We start from the raw sequence: 22,690 nt of genomic DNA, 5'->3' as shown, positions 1-22,690 counted from the left end.
TTTGTGTACAGCATTTTGTGTGGAATCTTTGCAGCAGTTGAGTCCAACACTTTATGTTGTTTTGCAGAAAATCACATAATAATAAATGATTTTGAAAGAAAGAGAGAAATACTGTGGTGGGTGAGACTTTTTAGAAGTATGGTAAGTGTGAAAGAGATGAGTGAGAGACACTGTGTTATGGAAGTGTTAGGAGCAATAAATTGGACAAGATCTTTGGTTGAAGAATTAGTAGGGAAAGTGTGGGTTTCTCCTTCGTGTGCTAACATTGGTTCGAAAGGAACAGTAATAATTGAAAAAAAAGTCTCCTCTTGATGAGCATTTGTATGACATTGAACGTAAGTAAGAATCTTTTGTGCACTGAGAAGATTAGGAATTGAGAGTGGTGGGATCATTGTCATAACTAGCTAGGATAATGTTTGAGCTTCTAGGGACATTGTTTGTCTATTACATTTCATACCTTTTCAACAAGTCATTTTCTCCTTTCATGCCCTTCCATTATTTCCTTACTTTTTCTTTCATTTCATCACAAGGTTGCATGTTTTCAGTTTCTATTTGCATTCCATTCTGCATTCTCATTAGCTACATCAAAACTTTTTTTTCAAATAACTATGGACCCGACAAGTTGATACTTAGGTTAATGTGAATGAACAAATAACTCTCCGGAGTCTTTTATTTAGGGTTAAATATATTTTTGTTCTTTTAATTTTTAGTGAAAATTGAAATTAGTCTTTATCGAAAACTTTAAACCAATTTAGTAAATACGTAAATTTAGTCTTTTAAACCAAATTTTATTAAGTTGATGTGACGTTCAAATACATTTCATAATAGTATTTTAGTTTGTTAAGACGGTTTGACACAAGTTCACTTCAATGTTAGATGAAAAATACGTTTAAAGCGTCAAATAAACTTTAAAAAATAGTTTAAAGACTAAATTTACGCATTTCTAAAAATGAAAGACTAAATTTGTTCAAAATTTTCAAAAAGAACTAATTCCAATTTTCACCAAAAAGTTGAAGAAAAAAAACATATTTAATCATATTTAACCATTTTTTTATAATGACATTAAATTCAAATAAATCCAAATATTCGGTTAGATTAACACATTAAATAATTTGTTTAATGCCGAGACAAACTAAATGACATGTATTCTGTTAATTGTGATTTATTAAGGACATCATCTAATCGAAGCTTCAAGATTTTCTTTAAGCAAATAATTAAGTGTTTTCTTCAAATGATATTGCAGAATTAATAATTTAGGTCTCAAGCGTTGTCAGTGCAATAAATGCATTTGAGACACTTGACATAGTTCCCTGAAAGTCCCTTTTATAGAACAAACAAAGCTTTTGTATTCTTCATGTTGTTGTTGTTTTTTAAAATGTATTTACAGTTATTATCAATTTTGCAGAAGCGAACCACAACGTGGTGGTTTTGAACTTTTAAACTAAAGTATATTATTATCATTTATGTTACTAATACTACTACCTTTTTAACAACAAATGAGCCTACTTAGTGTGACGTTTATTATTCTAAGAATTAAACTATGTATGTTGATGCTAGATGTAAAGTGTTGCACATAGAGACAAAATTGGTGGGATTGTTGTTTTTTTCAATATATATTTATTATGTTACATTTAATAAGTTTTACATCACTACATCACTTACGAATTGAGATTTAGGAGTTGAAGTCAAACGCAGTTTAAATATTTGTTTCTTCCTCCATTTTCTAACACGCTCTTGTTACTGACTTGGGTGGATCGACAACAATATTGTTGTTAAATTTTGTATTTTTTTAATTATCAAAAGCACATATATTAATAGGAGAAAATTGAGTTACATCTACATATATACAACAATAACCAAAAAAATAAAATAAAATACTACGATTTTCCTTTACCATTATTCACATAGAGCAGTATCTCACCACCCATATAAAAGCAAAGATATATACGTCCAAACAAAAAGCAAACCCTTCATGACTTTGATTTAAATACAAAACTTAAACATGCTATTAATCAATGATAAATTGATATTAATTTAAAAAAATTATATATAAATTGTTATATATTAACAATGATATATTGTTAAATTTACCTAACCAACCTTATTATTTTAAATTGTTAGTAGAGACCGAACATATGACATTTTCTTCTCTTCTTTTTCATTTAATAACTGAGTTACCTTATCACTCTCATACAATATTTATTAATGTATTATAGTTTTTATAGTATTTATTAATGATTTGTATTACTAACTAAGAGTAGTTATTTTAATGTATGTATTTCCGATGTAATACGTTTTTTCACTTTTCTCTGTTCATAATTAGACTTTTGAATCTCTCTCTTTTTCAGACACCAGTTCTATAAAAACTCATTACATATATAAAAAAAAAACCCTCAAATAACTACCCATTAGGCAATAATTGAGGATTACTCTTTTAATTTATCAAACTTTATTTTGTCTCTCTTTGTAATGTCTTCCAAATAGGTTGTCATAAGGAATACTTATTTCATGCACCGTATATTTATATATACTTTTATATTCTATTTAAAGCATTAATGTATATATATATATATATATATATATATATATATATATATATATATATATATATATATATATATATATATATATATATATATATATATATATATATATATATATATATATATATATATATATATGAGAAGGATCTATAATGTCAAACTGAAGTTGAATTTATGTTTAAAAAAATAAATTTAAAATAATACATGACTTTTTAAAAATAACTAAAAAAAAAAGAAACCAAGTCATCATCAAGTGAACTTTTTTTCTTAAATAAAATTTATAGTACTTTTTAAAAAAATAAAAAGATATCACCCTAAGAAACTTTAAATAGCTTATATAGTTACTTTTTTTTTTCGAAATGATATATAGTACAATGAGGCTTCTTAGAAGTTCCTTTCGGAACACTATGTCGGGTTGGCATAGGACAAAGGCGCCATAACATTTATTATACGATGAAGTTTCAGCGTTTTTCATGAACAGTAGAAAAATATATTGTGTCCTCTTGTGTATACTGGAATATGATTGCAATCACATGGATAGCGACTGATGGAGACTCTGTATTATGATTACATTATAGCCTTTGATTTTTATGCAGTGGAATGCCGTAAAAGTGTGATATATGGCTACGATATACACAAGTTCACTTCAACATATATACTTGTATACGCACCATAGAAATGCGAAACAACTCACTCGTCGATAATTCCGAGACAAATGGGATTTTTGGATATCCTATCTCAATCAAGCTTTAACTTTGTTATTTTGTGATCACTCCGGATAAGAGGACAAAATAAAAAACAACAACAACAACAACGGAGGGAGAAGGAGGACAAATTCATAGTACTCTCTTTTGTTTACCCTTCGTGGCTACCATTTTGTACCGTGTCGAACTCATGACCTGCAAAAAGATATATTCTATTTATCCATGCATATATTGCTTTCTGTTATTATGAAAAAAGTGCAATGGAACTGATTACTATACAAGATATATGCATATAGAATGGCTCGTCTATAATTACCAAGATTCATTCATTCCCCATTTTTTGATTCTTTAATAATGTCTTACTTCATTAGTCCTTTTGTGATGACAGATGGCAGAGATGAGCATGCATGAAAGCTGTAGGGCAGAAGTGTTTATATATCTTCTTTCTCCTTCATCTTTTACTTTGCTGATTCCCATCAAGCATCTTTCAAATCTGGGAGCACACTTGTTAAACACTAATTATTCTTCCCAAACAGAACGTGTATGCATGCATGTCAAAACTTTACTTTATTCATGCTCAACTTACTCGCATTCTATACAACACAAAACTTGAAAAAACACAAGTTATGTATTGTTAGGGTTTTTTGACGTTTATGGTTTGTCATATACACGTATGAAGGATATTGTTTGTCATTAAGTGGCTGGAAAATGATATTGGTTAATGCACCAAACCCTAGACAAGAAAAATACATTATCGATATCATATGATGCAGCACTAAAATGCAGGGTCGTCAGCATAGTTGTTCAGAAGAGTGACATATTCATAAGTTTTTAAAATCTCTGGTAATATACAATAAGAAGGTTGTTGGTGTATGGATAATATATTTTACATTTGGTTAATGATATTTTGAATTGACGTGAATATAGAGAAGTAATGATCGATCCACCGAGGGTTGTAAGAAACCCCCGTTGGCTGCGATGTTATATTGATTATATATACTACAACTTGTGTGCACTGCAGCATTTACAAATGTCAGGCAGAAGAAGTGTTATATAGTAACCTTATAAATTGATAATGATATCTATTAATTAAAATATAGATAATTTGATAGTGATGAAAGGCCTATAAATCACTTTCATACAGTTACTGAACTGATAAGAACTGATACTATACTTTTATATTATAACCTTTGGAAAATATATATTCTATGCATGCTTGATGTGGACCAAGATGCTCGTGGAAGCGTTGGAAAATCATTACTCATACTGTCTCTTTTCCCTTTTCTTTTTATATGGGATGCAAAGCCAAGACTTTACTAAAGGTGATTTTGACCATACAATTGAATTGTTAAACATATAAATATGTAACGTTTTCCTTTTGTCTAAATTTTCAAGGATTTCCCTGATATAGTACTAGCAAATTTTTTGTGAAATTCTCCATACTCCAAAGGGGAGGTAGGGGAATTAAAAGCAAAAGTGCTTAAGAACAAAGGATGTGTGTATATATATATATTTTAAATATGCCCTTAATATGGGTCCACTTTAACTTTTAAAATATGGGGTGGTGAGTGGGAGTATAAAGGCAAGCTGTGTGTTATATATTGGTTGGAATCATGTGAGATGAAGAAGACATAGAGGTTATTCAAGGGCATTGCCCCCACCTTTTTATTTTCTAACCCTTTTGTCTCTTTTTCTAGATTCCCAATAAACACTTAGCATAAGAATATGGTGGGTAATTGTTTGCTTAATTTTTTACTACCCAGAAAGTAGTGTTTGAGCAGTTAAGGTTTAATATTATATATAAAAAAACATGATAACTATGGAAATAAACGTGAATAATTAGATATTGGAGAGAGGAATTGTATGCCGCATTGAAAAGTTTAGTATCTATCTATCAACTTTAGAGGAATATTGTGGCCATGATTAGTTGAAAATGGTGAACACATCATGGCGTTGATCTGTGTATTAAGAAGAAGTAGGTTGAGTTGAATGAATGAAATGATGTGTTGGTGTTTGTTGAACTGGGGTTGGGGTTCCTCACCCGCTGGATCTTGAATAGACGGTGATTGAGAATTCATTAATTTATGTGAGTGAATGAATAATATTAATAATAATATAGTGGAGTACATGTTACGATGACTTTTTGATGGTGGGCTTAGCCAAGTCCAACACCAAATCCAATCCAAAGGGCCGTAATGAAAAGACGAAAAGGCCATTCTCTTGTCTGGCCCCCACCACCGGTAGTGGGGCATGGGACTTATACTCCCATTCTCATCACACATCAATCACTAACTGTGATCAAATTCAACCTTTTAAATTGGACCCACCAAATACCCCTACTTTCAAATCCATCATGCTCGCCCAGGCGCACCACAAACTATCAGTACGGAACACCACCAAAAAGTAAATAAGAATAAAACCCATTCATCTTTCATCTTCTTTCATCCTAGTTTACACTTACCCCACAACCCATCAACTTCAAACCGTTTTTCACCAATAATGCTTCTCCTCTATACTACGCACGCAGCTACTTCACACACTCCAACGTTCACCACAACATCATGGCTTTAGATTAAAACACCCATCTTTAAGAATGTAGCAAAAAACTTTTCCCCGTCGTCTTTCACTTCATTCACTTACTTAACTTCCTTCAGAGTCAATGTGAACTCTGAACTCTCTCACTCAGTGCCTTCCATCTCTTACTGTATGCTTCACTTATTCTCTTCCCTCCTTCTTCCAACAATATCGATCCCGGGATTAAAACAAAACCTGTTTCTCACCTTAAAATTTGTTTTAAAACTGTTTTCTCTTGAATGTCACACACAGTCAACTGTTTCAAAAACCACTAGTACTATTACAGAATCGGAGCTACTGTCACCAGCTAGAAACAAGATTTGAATGCAGAAAAGATAGCGCAACTTGCTAGTGTTTTCGTTCAGGCTATATACTACGACAGAATCGATAGGTACACTTCGTCAACTGTTTCTTGTCATGCTGCGTACACTTTTCAACAAAAATTTACTATCAACTAGCTAGACACAACAGAAGTAGAAAAAAGAAGATTTGTTATGCATTCTTTTTTTTTTTAACGTTGATAGTGACAGCAGCTTATCGCCCTAGCTAGCTTCAAATGTTATTTTTTTCTTCAGAATTTTTCCTAATGATTATTATTAATCACAGCGGCAGTGGCTGGCACAATATGTATGCAGTAAGAAGATCATAGTTTATGCGCCAAAATAAAAAATAAAATTCCGTCACATCAGTATCTAATTTAACAAGCATTTCCCGAGTGCAGCGGTTACACTGTAGGTCCACAACGTTAGCCAACAAAGCTAGGATCGTATATGCTATTCTCCATTAACAACATATTTAATTAATTTATACAGAATACACTTAAGTATTCTTGATACTGATGTAACCCTAAAGATTAAAGAACCCTCCAAATAAAGAAATACATTCATATTTCAATATAACCTGTCATGAAGTTAAACAGAATATATATTATATTATATATATATATTTTTTATATTCATATATATATATAGTAAAACATTTTCTACTACCAATGACATGACCTGAAATATATATATAAATAAAAAAGATATGGAATGCCACAGTGTGAAGCATGCGCCAATGGTGAGGCCTTTTGTGTATAGATTCTCTGGCCCTACTTCCTCCCCCTAATGGGTTGCTGCCATTGCTACCGACGGCGCAGAAACAGCTGCAATTACGTCTTTCGGGGACACGATTCCGGCGGGGACGTGCGTTTTCTTTTCCTCGAAAAGGAACTTGTGGAGGACGACCAAGCTCTTGGCGAGCACGTGGTCGTGCCAGGCGTCGGGGGAGCCGAGGAAAACCTCTGTGGCGTCGAGGCGGTGCATGTTCCGTTTCCACAACCCGTGGAGGCGGTGAATCTTTTGAATCTGGCGGTTGGCGAGCGTGCAGTTGTTGATCTTGATCCTGGCAATGGCAGCCTCCAGAAGTCTCTTTGTGGTTGTGTGGTCCTCGGTCCCAGAAGCTTCGGCGCGTAGGAAATCGTGGAATTCGGGCACCCCAATGGCCCTTCGGATCCCTCTGGTGTAATCGGCGCGGGGATCGAAGAAGTCGCGAACCTCGTTGACTTGACCGGCGTCGATCATGCGGTCCACACGTGCCTGAAGAGAGGAATGGAGCACGGGGAGAGAGACGTCAACCCAGAGGAAACAACACTGGTACCTTAACCTAAACTCGGCGTGGTGATTGACGAGCGCGTCCAAGTAAGAATTGGAGCCTCCAGCAATGATGGGTAAGCCATTCCTTTCCACAATGGAATCGATTGCGGAAGTGGCGTGGCGACAGAAGTCGCTGGCGGTGAAATTTATATTAGGGTCAACAGTGCCAAGCAAGTGATGTGGGACCCCGCCACACTCTTCTTCGGTGACCTTGTTCGTGGTGATGTCGAGGCCCTTGTACACTTGCATTTTGTCGGAGTTCACTATCTCCGCTGGTTGGAAGTGTTTTGCCACGTCGACGGCCAACTTCGTCTTGCCGGTACCCGTGGCCCCCATTATCACTACCACCTTGTCCTTATTCCGATGATGAAACAACGACTCCATCGTTAGCCCCTTTTGGAAACTTACTAGGGGCAGCTCTTGCTTGCAGGCACAGGCTGATATTGAGATCTTCATTTTTTAACCACAACCTGCAACAGTTGACAAAACCTTTCCTTCTTAATTCACTTCCACCTCATACTACCATTAATTTATAAACAAAATTCATTTTCAATTTAATCCACCACCAAATGGATAACTAACACAATTAAATTTATATCTTTGAGAAACAGAGTGGCTAAAGCAGGGGATAAGCAAAGTAACGAAGGGTATATAGTAAAAGGGGAAAAAATTAAAAATTACAGTAACCCAGATGAAATTTAGATGGACCACGGTAAGAGCACGTACCGTCAGTGTCAAAGACGCGGCGAGCGGGGGCAAAAAAAAAAAGGGTATAAAGGAGTAGTGTTGTGCACAGAGGTTTGGTTGTTGAAGAAGGAGGAGGAAGAGTAGTTTGTGTGTGGTGAATATGAAATGGTGTGGGAGGAATAGGAGGGTGGTGTTGTGTGAAAGGGGTTGAATAGAATTAGAATAGAAGGTTTTGTTTGGATGGATGGATGGATTAGTGAGTGGATTTTCTGGCATGAGAAACGAAGACACTGGTATTTATAACTTATAGAAGAGGCCCACATCGGGGCTTCGCATGAAAAGTTGAAGACCTTGGTATTTCAACAAATTAAAGTAATGAAAGAAGATAAGAAGTTAATAAGTCGTAAAAGGAACACGTAAGGAGCACTATTAGTATTAGTTTTAGTGTTAGTGTTATGCGTGAACTAAACTAACACTCACTCCTGGTCCACAGGGGAGGACCCAACCAAAAAGTGTCTGCGCCTCTCATCCAGTTTTCTCCAAAAAGGAAAAACAAATCACATCTTTATTTGTTCATTTCTCACACAACAAATTTTCATTTTTCTTTACAAATTAACATTATTCACTTTTTTTTAATTCTTTAATGCCTCATATTGCTCTCCATATTCATCAAAAATTTTAAACAATATTTTTCCTTCGTATATCACACCTGATATCACATTCTTACTCATTTTATATCTCACTCATCTTTCTTAATTTTACTTTAACAAAAATATTTTTTCAACTCATATTTATATTTTTAATAGCTTTTTCTATTTTTTTAAATTTTGAGCTTCACAACCATAAACTTTTTTTCAACTCATTTATACCGTTAACTGTTTCTGATTAAGTCTACGTTGGATTTTACCACCACACAACGGATATATCGAAGTTCTGATGCCATTATTATTATTTTCTTTACTAAAATAAATTCAAAAGATTTATTATTTCTAATATATGATTTGTCCCGATGAAAAACTATCTAAAAACTAAACATTTATATATATCACTTAACTTTTTTTTACTTCTATCCGTGAAATCCTTCCGAGCTACACATTACAACAGAATGTCATCCATGATTAAGGATGAGGGATGTTTATAGATAACAGATATGAGTATTTTTTTTATATTTGTAAAGTTAATGAGACGAGTACGAATATCATAATATCCATATCCGTAGATATTTGTATTTATTATATATATTTGTTAAGAATTTAAGTCTAAATCTAAGTCTAAGTCCCACTTTGATTAGAAATGAGAGAGTGAAGCACTATAAAAGGATAAAGACCCATAAATTCATTGTCTTAAGGTTTTGGGTTGAAAGTGGTGTCAATATCTTATATGGTTGGACTTTAGGTCTTATTGATATTGTATCTTCCTAGTAAAATTCCCTTTGTAGATCTAACAATACTCTCTCGTTTAAATTAAGAAAATATGATTAAACTTCAATACATTAATTTTTAATGAATTATGTTTTATCAATTAGTTTTAAAAAATCTTAATTTTTTTATAAACAGTCATTCAACATTATTTAAATAGGTTATTTGTATTTTATTTGAGATTTATAAATGTTATGCATTATATTTCTATTTGAATTTATAGTTAAAATATGTTGTTAATTAATATTTAATTTTCTTTTTGTAAATACTTGCGGGTACCGTGAATATTAAAAAAAGATGTGAATACTTACATGACAAATACTCGCATGTATATGGATATAGATACATATGCAGAATGAATATTTATCTAACAAGTAAAGCACAAAAGAGTTATTATTACCCACGTCTTATTCACATTCCTAGAAATTCAAAAATTTGAGCTAATATACATTAATATTTTCTCAAGAGAAACCATCGTGAAGTCATCAAACATAAATCATAGATAAAACCTGATAGGAAAAATATTAGTTCACACAGTAATTATCATTTAACAACTTTATGTATAATAAATGGACAAAAGTAAAAATTTTGTATTTTTAAAGTAAAAAAGAAACTAAAAAATAGTTAAATAATGTTAAATGGGGATAAAAAAAAAATGATGTCAAAGTAACATTGTTCAACCGGATATTGTGATAATTTTAACCAGTTCACGGGTCAAACAAGATATCAAAATTTTCCGATTATTCATAACTTAAAATTTTCACGTATTTTATTTTAGATTAATAGTTTGTTTAAATATTTTGTTTTTACACTTCATTTATAACTTTGAATATATTTTTTATTTCTTCATTATATTATAACACACGATATAATTTTATAATTAATTTTTCTCATTTTATTTGTCCTTAATTATTTATTAATACCACTATTTCTTTATATATATATATATATATATATATATATATATATATATATATATATATATATATATATATATATATATATATATATATATATATTTAACCTAGAATTTTAGTATCTAAATTTAATTTTTTTGAATAATTAATGTATTAAAGATCTTAGTAATAAATCTTGATTTTCTAAATTTTAACCTATTATTTTCTAAATATCCTCATATTAGTTAATACTAATTTCTCAGAATTTTTTTATATTTTATTTTATTTTCCACCCATTATAAGTAAACCCTATTATCAATCATTTAAAGTGTCTACTAAGAAAAATATATTGACATGACGTCAGGGAGGTAAAAAGTTTAACTTGATTTACATTTTGGTAAACCAAAATTGTTGTTTAACTCATGAATTAAATATGTATAATTCAATTTAATTCACATTTATAAAATTAAATATTTTCTAATTTAATCCGACTCAAATTTGTAATAAACTGAATTAACTTACGCACTTAATTCGTTTTAACATGTCTATATGCTGCTGCTAAGAGTATTAGGTTTCATTTAAAAAGTACAAAAAAAGAGTATAAGTTATTAGTTTTTGAGTGTATTTGACACTTTTTATACAATTAATCATTTGATAGATTATATACAACACCGAATAGGGAAATAATGAAATAAAATATTTTAGTTCTCAAATTAATTTTGTTTTTCTTTTGGCTATGCAGAGTAAATTCAGTTCCCTTTCCTTATTCATTTTGCTTACTGTATTTGAATTGATTTGATTTAAAAAAAACATGGAAATTTAATTCACAAGTATTTCGTTGCAAGAAAAAAGAATGCGATTGTAAATTTTTTACATACTAAAATGCATTTCAACTACGGTCAAAAAAGCCAAATATTCAAAATACAATCTATAATCATATTAATTATAATTAATTTTTTATTTCAAATTCAAATTTATACTTTTTATATTTTAAATTTAATCAAGTTAACTGAATTTAAATGAAATACCTTTTTAGATCTTTAAAATTTTGAAATTAATTTTCATCCTGAAATTTGTGTGATCAAGATAATTCTTTTATTAATCTAGATTGGGATAATTTTACGGATCGAGATGTTATCGGATTAACCTTAAATGGATATTTTGAATTAGTTTCATTTGAAATGCAATCAATTTGGTTAATAAGAAAATAATCTATTATATATATATATATATATATATATATATATATATATATATATATATATATATATATATATATGATAGAAAAGAAGAAAATAAATTAAAATCACCAAACACTCATATCCTAAAGAAAACAACTAAAATGTATTACATATAATAGTCTTGATTTTAATGTTAATTTTATCTAAATTAAATAGATATAGATGTGATATAATTTATTTTAAAAGTAGATTAAAGATATCAACATCCTTTATACGTAATTAAATGAATATATGTATTTTATTGAATTTAAATTTTAGAGTGGATAGTCAGATAATAGGAAATTCAAATTAACCCAATAGAAGCAATTGAATTAATTATGCTGAATTAACTGGATCCCACAATCAAAACAATATTCTCAAACACTTAAGTAATGAATATACTTGAATTGTGGCTTATATCATGTTTACAACAATTTTTTCCCGCAATATTAGCTGGTGTTTCAACATTACTTTACAGTTATGTTTTATTAAGTTGATTTTTGACATGACAATATATTCTCGTTGACTATTTGATCACAAGTTTTCCTATTTTTTTATTGGAATAATTGCTCAAAAGTATATTTCAGCCAAGCAATTAATTTCACAAATACCAAGTCTATTAAACTCTATAGCATTAGAACTTACTGAGAAGTATATAATAGATTTTATCCCAGTGACTAAAATTTGGTTAATCGAGTGTTTAATTAATATACTATTGGATTACTAGTGTTTTAATAAAAATGAAGTAGAACTATGGCTACTTTATTTTAATTGTCATTTGAAATTAAAAGTCGATATAAAAAACAGAGTAATTATAATTGACAAATCGCACATACATGCATGAGGGAGATAGATGGCTATCATGTGGATTTATGAAATAAAATTATAAATTAAAAACCCTACGACAAATTGTGCACATTTAGTTCACGGTGTGTTTAATTGGATTTGATAGAATTTTTATTTCATGGTCATTTTTAATATTTGAATATAATGGTTCGGTATGATCTAAAGTGTTAATAAATGAATCAAATTAGTTTCATCGATGTGGGCTCTTTTGCACAGCAAACTAATGTTTTTAATCTAAGATAGAGCTTTGGTAGTTATGAATCTACTATTAACACAAATTTTATGAATAATTTGCCTATATTATGAATTAATCTCATAAATATATTCAAATCATCAAATTCTCCCTTAATATATATTTCAAACAAGAATACCAGCATTTCTCTTCAACAACCATATTTCTTTTGTATTTAGAAATGAAATAATGGGCTGAGATATAAAAAAAGGTAAAAATGGAGAAGAAAATAAATAAAGATAAAGGTATGCATGGATGTAAATTGTCAAAAGTAAAACAAAAATTAGTAAAGAAAATTTATGAAAGTGGTGACTCAAATTGTTACAACCAATTTATCAGTTTTCTTCTTTACGGTGTTATCAGAATGTTTAAATTATATCTACAAATCGTCACCACTATTTTACATTAGTTTGAATAGTTAAAGTACAAATTTATAAGAAACAAATACATTAATGAAGTAAATGAACTTTCCACATTAGGCCATGTGTGCCAATTCTTTTTGTGTTTTGTAGCATCTATTATAAATAAATAACTCCTCTCTCAATCTAGTTTTAGTTATTGTCTCATTCGTACTTTTCTCGATGTCTTTTCTGTCTCAATCATGTTCTTTTATCTTGGTATATTTCTATTGATCTTTAGTAATAATTTCTTTTGATCCTCTCCTTAATCTTACTCGTTTTGGTACATCCCTCGTTTACTTCATCATTTCACTTCCTTCGATCTCCTTGTGTCAATTTGCTTCTTTATTCCTTTGTTTCAATTAACTTCTCGATCTTCTCAATAGATTTCAAACTACATGTACTAAGTCTAAAACCTTTATATTTATATTATTATTTAAGTGAACTTTTTATGTCAAAAAATTATAATATTAATTTAATTTTATACATAAATTATATATAAAAAGGTAGAAGGTATACATTTGAGAAAAATCCTATCCTTATTTAATTAAAAAAACTTGTAATATTTGTATCAACAAAAATCAGTATATACTATAAAAATATCTCTCTATATATAATTGAATCCGACTTATTTAGGATAAAATAAATTTTTACAATTTCTTTTATTATCTTTTATTATAATTATGGATCGAGTGAACCCTTTCTTGTTATATTATAATAACTTTAATTGAATTTACTATTTTAATTATTTTATATATGATAATGCATAGTGGACCACGCGGACCAGTTTACAAGAAAAAGTGTGGGACGGATTGAGTAAATTGGTCCACTGGTCCATTTTAGCCCACTCCATAGTCCATGCGGGCCAACAATGGTACTACTTAGGTAGTTCGCATTAATTTAAACTTCTATAATTTGATTTCTTCTTCAATCCATCTAAAATAAATTCTCTCTTTCACATTTCTTTCTTTATTTCAATCAAATTCAAATTCATTTTTATTTTCTATAAGTACTTTTAAATTAGAAATTATAAAATTGTGATCATTACTTATTTTAAAAAGTAGATTTATAATTTTTTTACTCTAATTTAATTAAATAAAAATAAAATTATTAAAATTAACATCCTAATATTTCATGTATAATAAAAAAAATTATAAAACAAATAATTTTTTTTGGGTCGCAAACCAGTTCACAAATCTCTGCAGACTAAAAAATATGGAGGATAAAACAAAAAATATAGAGGACACACCGAAAAAATGAGTCCATATTTTTTATGTACAATTGATAGACCCAATCCATTTTTTACTGGCCAAATACGGAACTAACCCACATTATCATGTACTACTTTATCATCTTTAATTATTTGTCATGTAGATATTAACAATTTAATATTTATTATTTTTCAAAATAATTTGACATAATGAATTTGTAAGTTTTTTTTTCATCAGCAATTTATATATATATATATATATATATATATATATATATATATATATATATATATATATATATATATATATATAATGAAACACTTGAAATGCTCTAATCGTATGTAAAAAATATTTAGATAATTTTTGAAAGCATATCTCACACTACAATATTGTAAATAAAATATAGGAAGTCTGACCCCAAATAACAAATAGGTAAACTTTCTAAATTTTCTGCCAAATTTAATTTTGTATATCAATTATTTCATTTTTCTAGACAACGTTGACTTGAATGTTGATTTTTGATGCATGTTAAATAGCTATTTCTTTTGTAATGTTTGTTAAAAAACAATATGAAACAACTTTAACAAAATAAAGTTTACACATAAATACTGTGATATTTGTTTGATTTTTTAATTTGTTCAGCATATTATTTTTAACAAAACAGTGCCTATTTTTTTGGATGGAAAATGTTGATTTTTGATCCATGTTAAATAGTTATTTTTTTTTTCACCAATATTGTGACTATCATTATTTTATTTTTGTCAATTATTATGATTAGTACTATTTTTTTTTAAAAAAAAAACAGTCTACCATGCTGTAATTTGAGAAAAAAAGCTTGTAATAAACATTAAAAATCTGCCCATTCTAATGACCAATGTTCAAATTCATGAAAAAATAGAACATATTAATGTTGTCTTCTAAAGAAAAGAAGGCAACTACAGCAAATATACGAGAGAAAAAAAATTGTTACAAAAACATTATTAAATAACAATAAAATTTCAAGATAAAAAATAATTAATAATTTTACCGATTAAATTAGAGATATTTTATGAACTTAAAAAATATTAATATTTCAAATGATTTTTAATATTGATAAAAAAATATAATTGATTTATGGATTAAAGTTTAAATTAATTTCAAGCATTGGTAATTTTAAGTTAGCGTCTATTTTTAATTTCACATATTTTACCGAATTTTTAAAATTTAGCGATATTCAAAACCAACGCCGTTTCATAAAATTGGAAATAGAATCCTGTAGGTTACTCTAGTTTTTTTTTTTTTTAAAATATGTACGAAAGTCGAAAACGTTGATGGTAAAATATACGAAAAATACTGGAGTGATAAAATTCGTAAAATAATAATAGCCGAGTTGTATAATATGCATTAACCGGAAATGTATAATAATGGTCATAAAGTGATCACTGAGGACAGAAATTATTCAATGAGAGCTTAATATTGAAGCTGAAAACTTGAACAGTTTGATGAATCTTTCTCGAATTAACATGTCCACCCAGATCGTACATAAGTTTGTTATTCATCAAAATCACAATGTCCCTCTTCAACGTAAAAGTAATCTATTTTTTTAAATGGAGATTGAAATTGATCATAAAGAGGTAGGCAGAATAATTAATAAAAGATTATATCGTTAAGGAAAGCATACAAATCTCAAAGACAAGACAAGTCGGTGTTTGAACTTGTGCTTTACAAAATACTAAATATTGGTTTCATCTGTAAATCATTATAAATTATTCTAGTACACTTAAAATAGATCAGTGAAAATGTCGAATGAAATAAGAAAGATGAAAAAAAATATTATAAAATAGACATAATTTATCATTTTTTTTAAAAATAGTTATAATTTTTTTAAATTAAAATTCATCACTAACCAAAAATCCTTTCAATATTTAAATATTTTAAGGATTAAAAGTTATAGAAACTAAAGTCTAAGTTTGTTAAGATTTTGGATTAGAAGTGAAATAGGTGTGAGTCAAGAGCAGTGGCGGAACTTGAAGAAAAAATTTGGGGGTGCCAAATTATATTATATTATATATATATATATTAGTTAAAAAAACTCTTCATTTTCTTTTTTTATTTTTTTTATTTAAAACAAACACACATAATAATAAAATTCAGAAAAATATGACTATCATTCGTTATTATATCATAATACCAAACTATGAATATCATTTTAGATAAGTCCTTCGTACCTCATCAATTTTATTTGGTGAGTATTGTGAAATTTGAAGATACTTTTCTCGGATTGCGTTCTAATGAATTTTTAAATTCATTATATGTAACTTTAGGAACTTTAGAGATTTGTTTTTCACTGTCTTGAGTTTTTAGTTCTCATGAAATTTCTCAACGTAGATGCAATTTTTTTTCTCACCTTTATCACAAAACTTTACTCCGTTAAAAAAAAAGAATTAATTTTTTTACTCTTTACTATAATCTTTCTAATATAAATTTATCATCTCTCCTGTATAGATTCAAAACTTTACAAAATTTACCATAGGCAGGAAAACACAAAATCCCTAAATTTCATAATTAAATATTATACTAATTTGGAAAAAATTATAAGTAGGTTTCATACTAATTTCATAAAAGAATCCCTAAAATCATAATTAGGGTTTATACTAATTTGGATAAACATCCTAAGAAGAATCATAAATCTAACATACATAAATCATTATAAGATATTAAGTTTGATATGTTAGAGATCATCTATAAATGTATATTTCAATCTCAATCTATGTGTTCTCCAACCTCTATTTCCAATCTATCTCTTCATATTTTTGTCGCCCTCATACACTTTCATAATAACTTACATGGTAGAAAAATTTTATAGCAAAAACAAAACCCTAATCTCAACCCTAATCTCTTTTATAAATCAATGTTTTCATTACATTTGTTATTTTATTTTTTATTATTATTTTTCATAATATAAACTTAATAAATAATATATAATTATAATTTAAAATATATATATATATATATATATATATATATATATATATATATATATATATATATATAAATCCAAAAAGCTTCCCCCTGTCCCTATGATGGTTCGCCCCTGGTCAAGAGCATTGTTCTTTATAATATTTTATTAAAATTATTACTAAGTATATGAAAACAAGTAGGGTTAAATATGTTTTTAGTCCCTTAACTTTTACTTAATTTCAAGATTGTATTTAAGTTGTTTATATTGTTTTACACATTTTTGCTTTAATGTTAAGTCAAATACTATTATCAAATGCGGTTGAAATATCAAATAAATATAATAAAATTTGATTAAAATGACTAAATCCACATATTTCGAGAGATGAAGGACTAAATTAGTCAAAAATTTCAAAATATATTAATTATAGAATTCACGGAAAATTAAAGGACTAAAAACATATTTAACAAAAACATTATTTTATCTCTCTTAATCTTATATATTTATCTCCTAATTTTATTCTCTTAATTTTTTACTTTTACTTTATAAAATTGTTTGATTGAGATTCAAATAATTAGAAATTATTTTCATACTTCGAGTCTTAAATCCACTTATTAAGCTCATATCTGGATGACATTGTACTTTTCAGTAATTTTACTAAAAATTTAAACCATATAATTTCCTGTATATTTCACATAAAAAAAAAAATAGAGTGCAAAACTCATTTGTTCTTAACATTTTTATCAGATCAAACATGTTTTATATTTCATTTGTAACTTTTTTTTCTTCGCCCAATCACGTTAGTCAAACGCAATGAAAAAAACATGTTACAAATGAACCTAGTCGACATCAACACTTGATTGGCAATGATGAACAACAATTATAAGTCCGTAACCTCGTAATAAGAAGTAAAAAAAAAAAAAAAAAAGAATAGGCACGTGTTGTACGTTGTAACCTCGTACTGTCGTACAGAAAATAAATTACAACAGTTTTCATTAACTGCTAAGAGGGACATGAATTTAGCAATAGAGGAAGAACCATGTCTCACTTTAGAGTTAATATTTATGGCATTCATCTTCATCATCCTTTTCTTTTATTTCTTCAGAAGTGACATATACTACTCATGACGATTGAATTCTTGGATCCACTCATGCCGAGGCAGAGTCTTCAAATGCTGCTATGGCTAATAGTAGCAAGCATGAACCTCCGCAAAAAAAGGTAGGTTCAACATTTTCTGCCCAACAATTATGATATAAACTATTCAATGGTTCTTTCTTCCGAAAAGAAAAGAAAAGTATTATGGATCAAAGATAGAAACAAGTTGTGTCATCAATAAAGCAATTATGTGCATGCTGGGATAACGGAGTCTAGGTTAAATTCATGACCTTATCTTAACGATATGACACATTATTTTTTAGTCACACTTATCCTCATAATTTAATGCTTGGAGTTGCAATCTTGTTTTGACAACGCACTTTTACGTAGTCAACTTCTTTAGTGCGAGATTAGAAACTTCAGAAAAAGGGAAAATTTTTATCTATACTTTATTTTGTTGTTGAGTGTATAATTATTTGAAACTTGTGGAGGTGGCAAATTAAGTGGCTAGTAATTTAGCTATGCACGTACAGCAGTACATGTGACTTAGAAAATTTCCGGATAAGAAAAGTTTGTGTTGACATTAAATTCCGATTCAGTGCTAATTGAAAATAATCATTTGATTATTGTGTGTAAAGAAAATAGAGGCATCCGTATTCCTTGAAAGTTTCTTATAGAAAACAAATACTTCAAAATTTTAAGAAAAAAATAATAAAAATAACATTTTTTATTTAAGAATTCGTTGATCTTCTTTCAACTAATTATTGGTAAGTTCTTGACTGATTTTCTCTGCTGTTTTTTTTTTCCTCTTTAGTTTTTGGTCAGTTCAGTTTAATTCGGGGTCATTTTATTATTTTAATAAATTAGAGACTAAGTTTGTTCATTATTTTTTAGTTAAATTGACTAGTTTAATCAAAATTTTCAGTTAAACCTATCGATCTGACCTAATTTGACCTAAGAGTGGAACTTACTCATTCACAATCATAGCTAAATAGATGGATATTTCCTCCTCCATCAACTGGGAAGGGAGTACATGAGACCACGTGAGCTTGAAATGTTGAAGAAAATTTTCCCACATGATATGTCAATGTTCACCTAACTATCAATGATTTGACTTGGAAACTTACTTCTATTTTTTTAAAACATACAAATTCGAAGTTATATAAAATTAATGGTTGAAGTAATGACATTATACTCTCCTCTTGATAGGTTCTCCGGTTATATATTATAATTTGTGGTAGTTTTTTTATATAAGAGTACAATCTTCATAGTCATTTTGCTTAAACTGCAAACTTATCTATAGAGCTGTCAAAGTGGGTCAGAATCAGTGGGCCAATTCGGTTCATCATGAATTTGGGCCGGGTTGGGTTGACATTTTGTACAAATGTCAGTACGAGTCAATTTTTGACCCAATCTACCAAGAATCCGGCTCACTCGGGTTGAACCCGTGGTAAGCCAGGTTAGCCTACCAACCCGTATAGTCACACACATTTATGTTGGGCTGTTTTGTTAACCAAACACATTAGTGAGTTGACAAATGAAAACATATCTTCAACTTCAAATAGATAGGGATAAAGAAGATGCTTCAAAGAGATGAAAATGTTATGAAATTATCCATTCAAGACTCTAATATTATAGTTGGATAAGTGACAATAATGTTTTGATCTTATATAGTAATTTGTTTTTCTTTTTTTTAATTTGGGTTTGTATTGGAGTTTAACATCATATTGGAGTTTAATCCGAATTATAATTTATGACAAGAAAAAAATTATATTTTATTTTAATTAAGTGGGCTAGTGAGTCAACCCGTTTAACTCACCAACCCATGGTAGGCCGAGTCGAATTCGAAGTTTTTTTAACTCGTTTATAAGTGAGCTGAATTGGGTTGACTCACTAAATGATCAACCCGTGGTGGATCAGATCGGGCCGAGCTACATTTGGATAATCTTGTAAATGTGTATAAGGGTTAGCATAATCTAAATATTCTATTATATATTTATACATGTTTTTACCGACAAAAAAATATATTAAAACTAAAACTTATTCTCCAAAATATTGAAGAAACTAAGGGAAATTACATTTAAACAAAATAAATTGGGTGTATTTTTTAATAAATTTAATATATATATATATATATTAAATAGATTTAAATTTATATAAATATATAAATTTTATAAACAAAAGGAAATATAAAATATAAATGACTATATGTGATAGTTGAAATAAATATTTTTCACTACTTTATGATAGATAATATTATTTTGTAAAAATAAATAAACATATTAAATAGAGGCAATTATTGTCCCAACACAAATATATCAAAATATATATTTATTATAAGAAAATGTCTTATTAATAATCAATTTTAGTGATCGAAAAGTTTTAGTAACTATAGTGACCAATTTAAATTCTAATTTACAAAATATAAAATTATTGGTTAAAATAGTTACTATGAATAAAAAATTATAATTAGTTTCTAAATTGATTTATAAAATTTAGCTACCAAAGGAATTTGACTACTAAAAATTTAACTACCAAAGTTTTTGTTATCAAAAGAATTGATTTTTAAATTAATCTCTAATTAATTAATAACTAATTTAACGACAAATTATATTTTTTTATTCATAATAATAGTGATTATTTTAGTAATCAATAATTTTTTATTATCTAAATTGATATATAAATTAATTATTATAATAAGATATTTTCCTTAGTGTTAAAAAGTAGAAAAGTGTTCTTGTAGACTTATTAGTCATCTTCAACTCAAACCTCTATTCTATATAAGTCGGAATAACGTTGCACATAAAAGGTCCTATCCTTTTGTCCAAAAACAAAGGCAACATATATACATTCAAAAGAAGAATTATACCATGCTTTCTTCCATCCATCACAACCCTGATTCAAGAGATCAACCAATTGTTTGTGCCTTGGATCATGTGACCCATTTGATAAATCTGCACCCAAAAATGAAAAAAAAAAAAAAAAACACAGCCACCATCCACACAACAAAAAATAGACCTGTTTATAATTATGAAATTGTGAAATTCTTTTTAAAATATGAGTATAACCACACATAAATACAAAAAATAGCGAAAAGTATATTTTTCATTTAATTAATGAATATGGGTAAAGAACGGGTAATTTTGAAACGCCAACAATTTCTTAAACTATGATCAAAAGAATTTTAAAATAATTACAGAGTAAATTATTACCTTAACAAAAGACATAAGAAACAATTAAGTCTATGTTTTCAAATCACAACATCTAAAATTGAAGAATCGGTACTAAAAATTCTCATATATTTCATGAGATTTGTTTTTTAAATTTGTCTTAATATTTTGTAAGAAAAAACTATTTTTTTTGTTATTTTATCTAAAAATTTTAATTGATAAATAATTTTTTTATGAATAATCATTTTCTACAAAATTATAAAATTCACAAGTATTTTTAAATCAAATTTGTTGCAAAAAGTGTTTTAAACAAAACTTTTTGTAAATTATTATTCATAACAAAATTTTTAAGTTTTACCTAAGAAAAATTTTCCAAAGAAAATTGACCGGGAATACGTGTCTTTTAGCAGTGAATATGAAAAATAACTTTATATTTCTCAACTACCGATAAAAATAAAAATAAATTATGAAACATTTTTAAAGAGTCTCAACAATATTTTAGAGAGATTCAATAATTTGTTAAGTTATTTTCATTATGCGTATAAGTTCTTTATAAGTATTCAAAAAGTATTCTTTTAAGAGATGTTGACAAGATATAATGAGAATATGAAAAATTATTATTGTTCATTAAATAACATTTAAGCATTTTACAAATTTGCTTTTGAAATCTTACTTTGCGCAATGAATTGGCCCTAACAAAACATATATAACAATGATAGTTATAGTAGTTATAATTACGGGAGAAATAATTGGTGACAAAATAATTCAAATACTGATAATAAAATATATTTTGCTATTTATAACTAGTGAATTTGAAAAAAAGAAAAAGAAAAGAGTAGAGATAAAAAATTATCTACAAAAAATTGTTCTTAGATGAATTCCTTTTATTTATTTAGATATATATACGTGCTTCTTATATATTCAAGTTGCATGAAACCCCTTTTGTTATGTGCAAATTGAGCACTATAAGCTGGATCGAGGACAAAATTCTATGCAATTGTATTTTACTCAAAAATAACAAAGCAACTACCACTAACAATTGTCCATGCATTTTCTTTTTTCTTTTTATGTTTCTTAATCCCTATTACTTATCATAAAAAAAACCAACATCATGTAGTAAA

At 28.2% G+C, this 22,690-nt stretch overlaps 1 protein-coding gene across 1 annotated transcript; it reads right to left on the bottom strand.

Moving 5' to 3' along the window:
• Positions 1 to 6,732: 6,732 nt before the first annotated feature.
• IPT5 (isopentenyltransferase 5) lies at positions 6,733 to 8,432 on the bottom strand. Its single transcript, XM_028075480.2, has 2 exons — positions 8,185 to 8,432; positions 6,733 to 7,928 (listed from the first exon to the last, which is right to left on the bottom strand). Exon 2 carries the CDS (start codon positions 7,912 to 7,914, stop codon positions 6,928 to 6,930), a length of 987 nt encoding a protein of 328 aa, XP_027931281.2. The 5' UTR covers positions 7,915 to 7,928; positions 8,185 to 8,432; the 3' UTR covers positions 6,733 to 6,927.
• Between the last annotated feature and the right edge of the window lie 14,258 nt (positions 8,433 to 22,690).

The sequence above is a fragment of the Vigna unguiculata genome, chromosome 6, assembly GCF_037176805.1.
Source record: "Vigna unguiculata cultivar grain cowpea cultivar isolate G323 ecotype 2 chromosome 6, ASM3717680v1, whole genome shotgun sequence".
In the NCBI taxonomy this organism is placed as follows: Eukaryota; Viridiplantae; Streptophyta; class Magnoliopsida; order Fabales; family Fabaceae; genus Vigna; species Vigna unguiculata.
The sequence above is the reverse complement of the archived record's forward strand: the minus strand, read 5'-3'. Positions and strand labels throughout refer to the sequence as shown.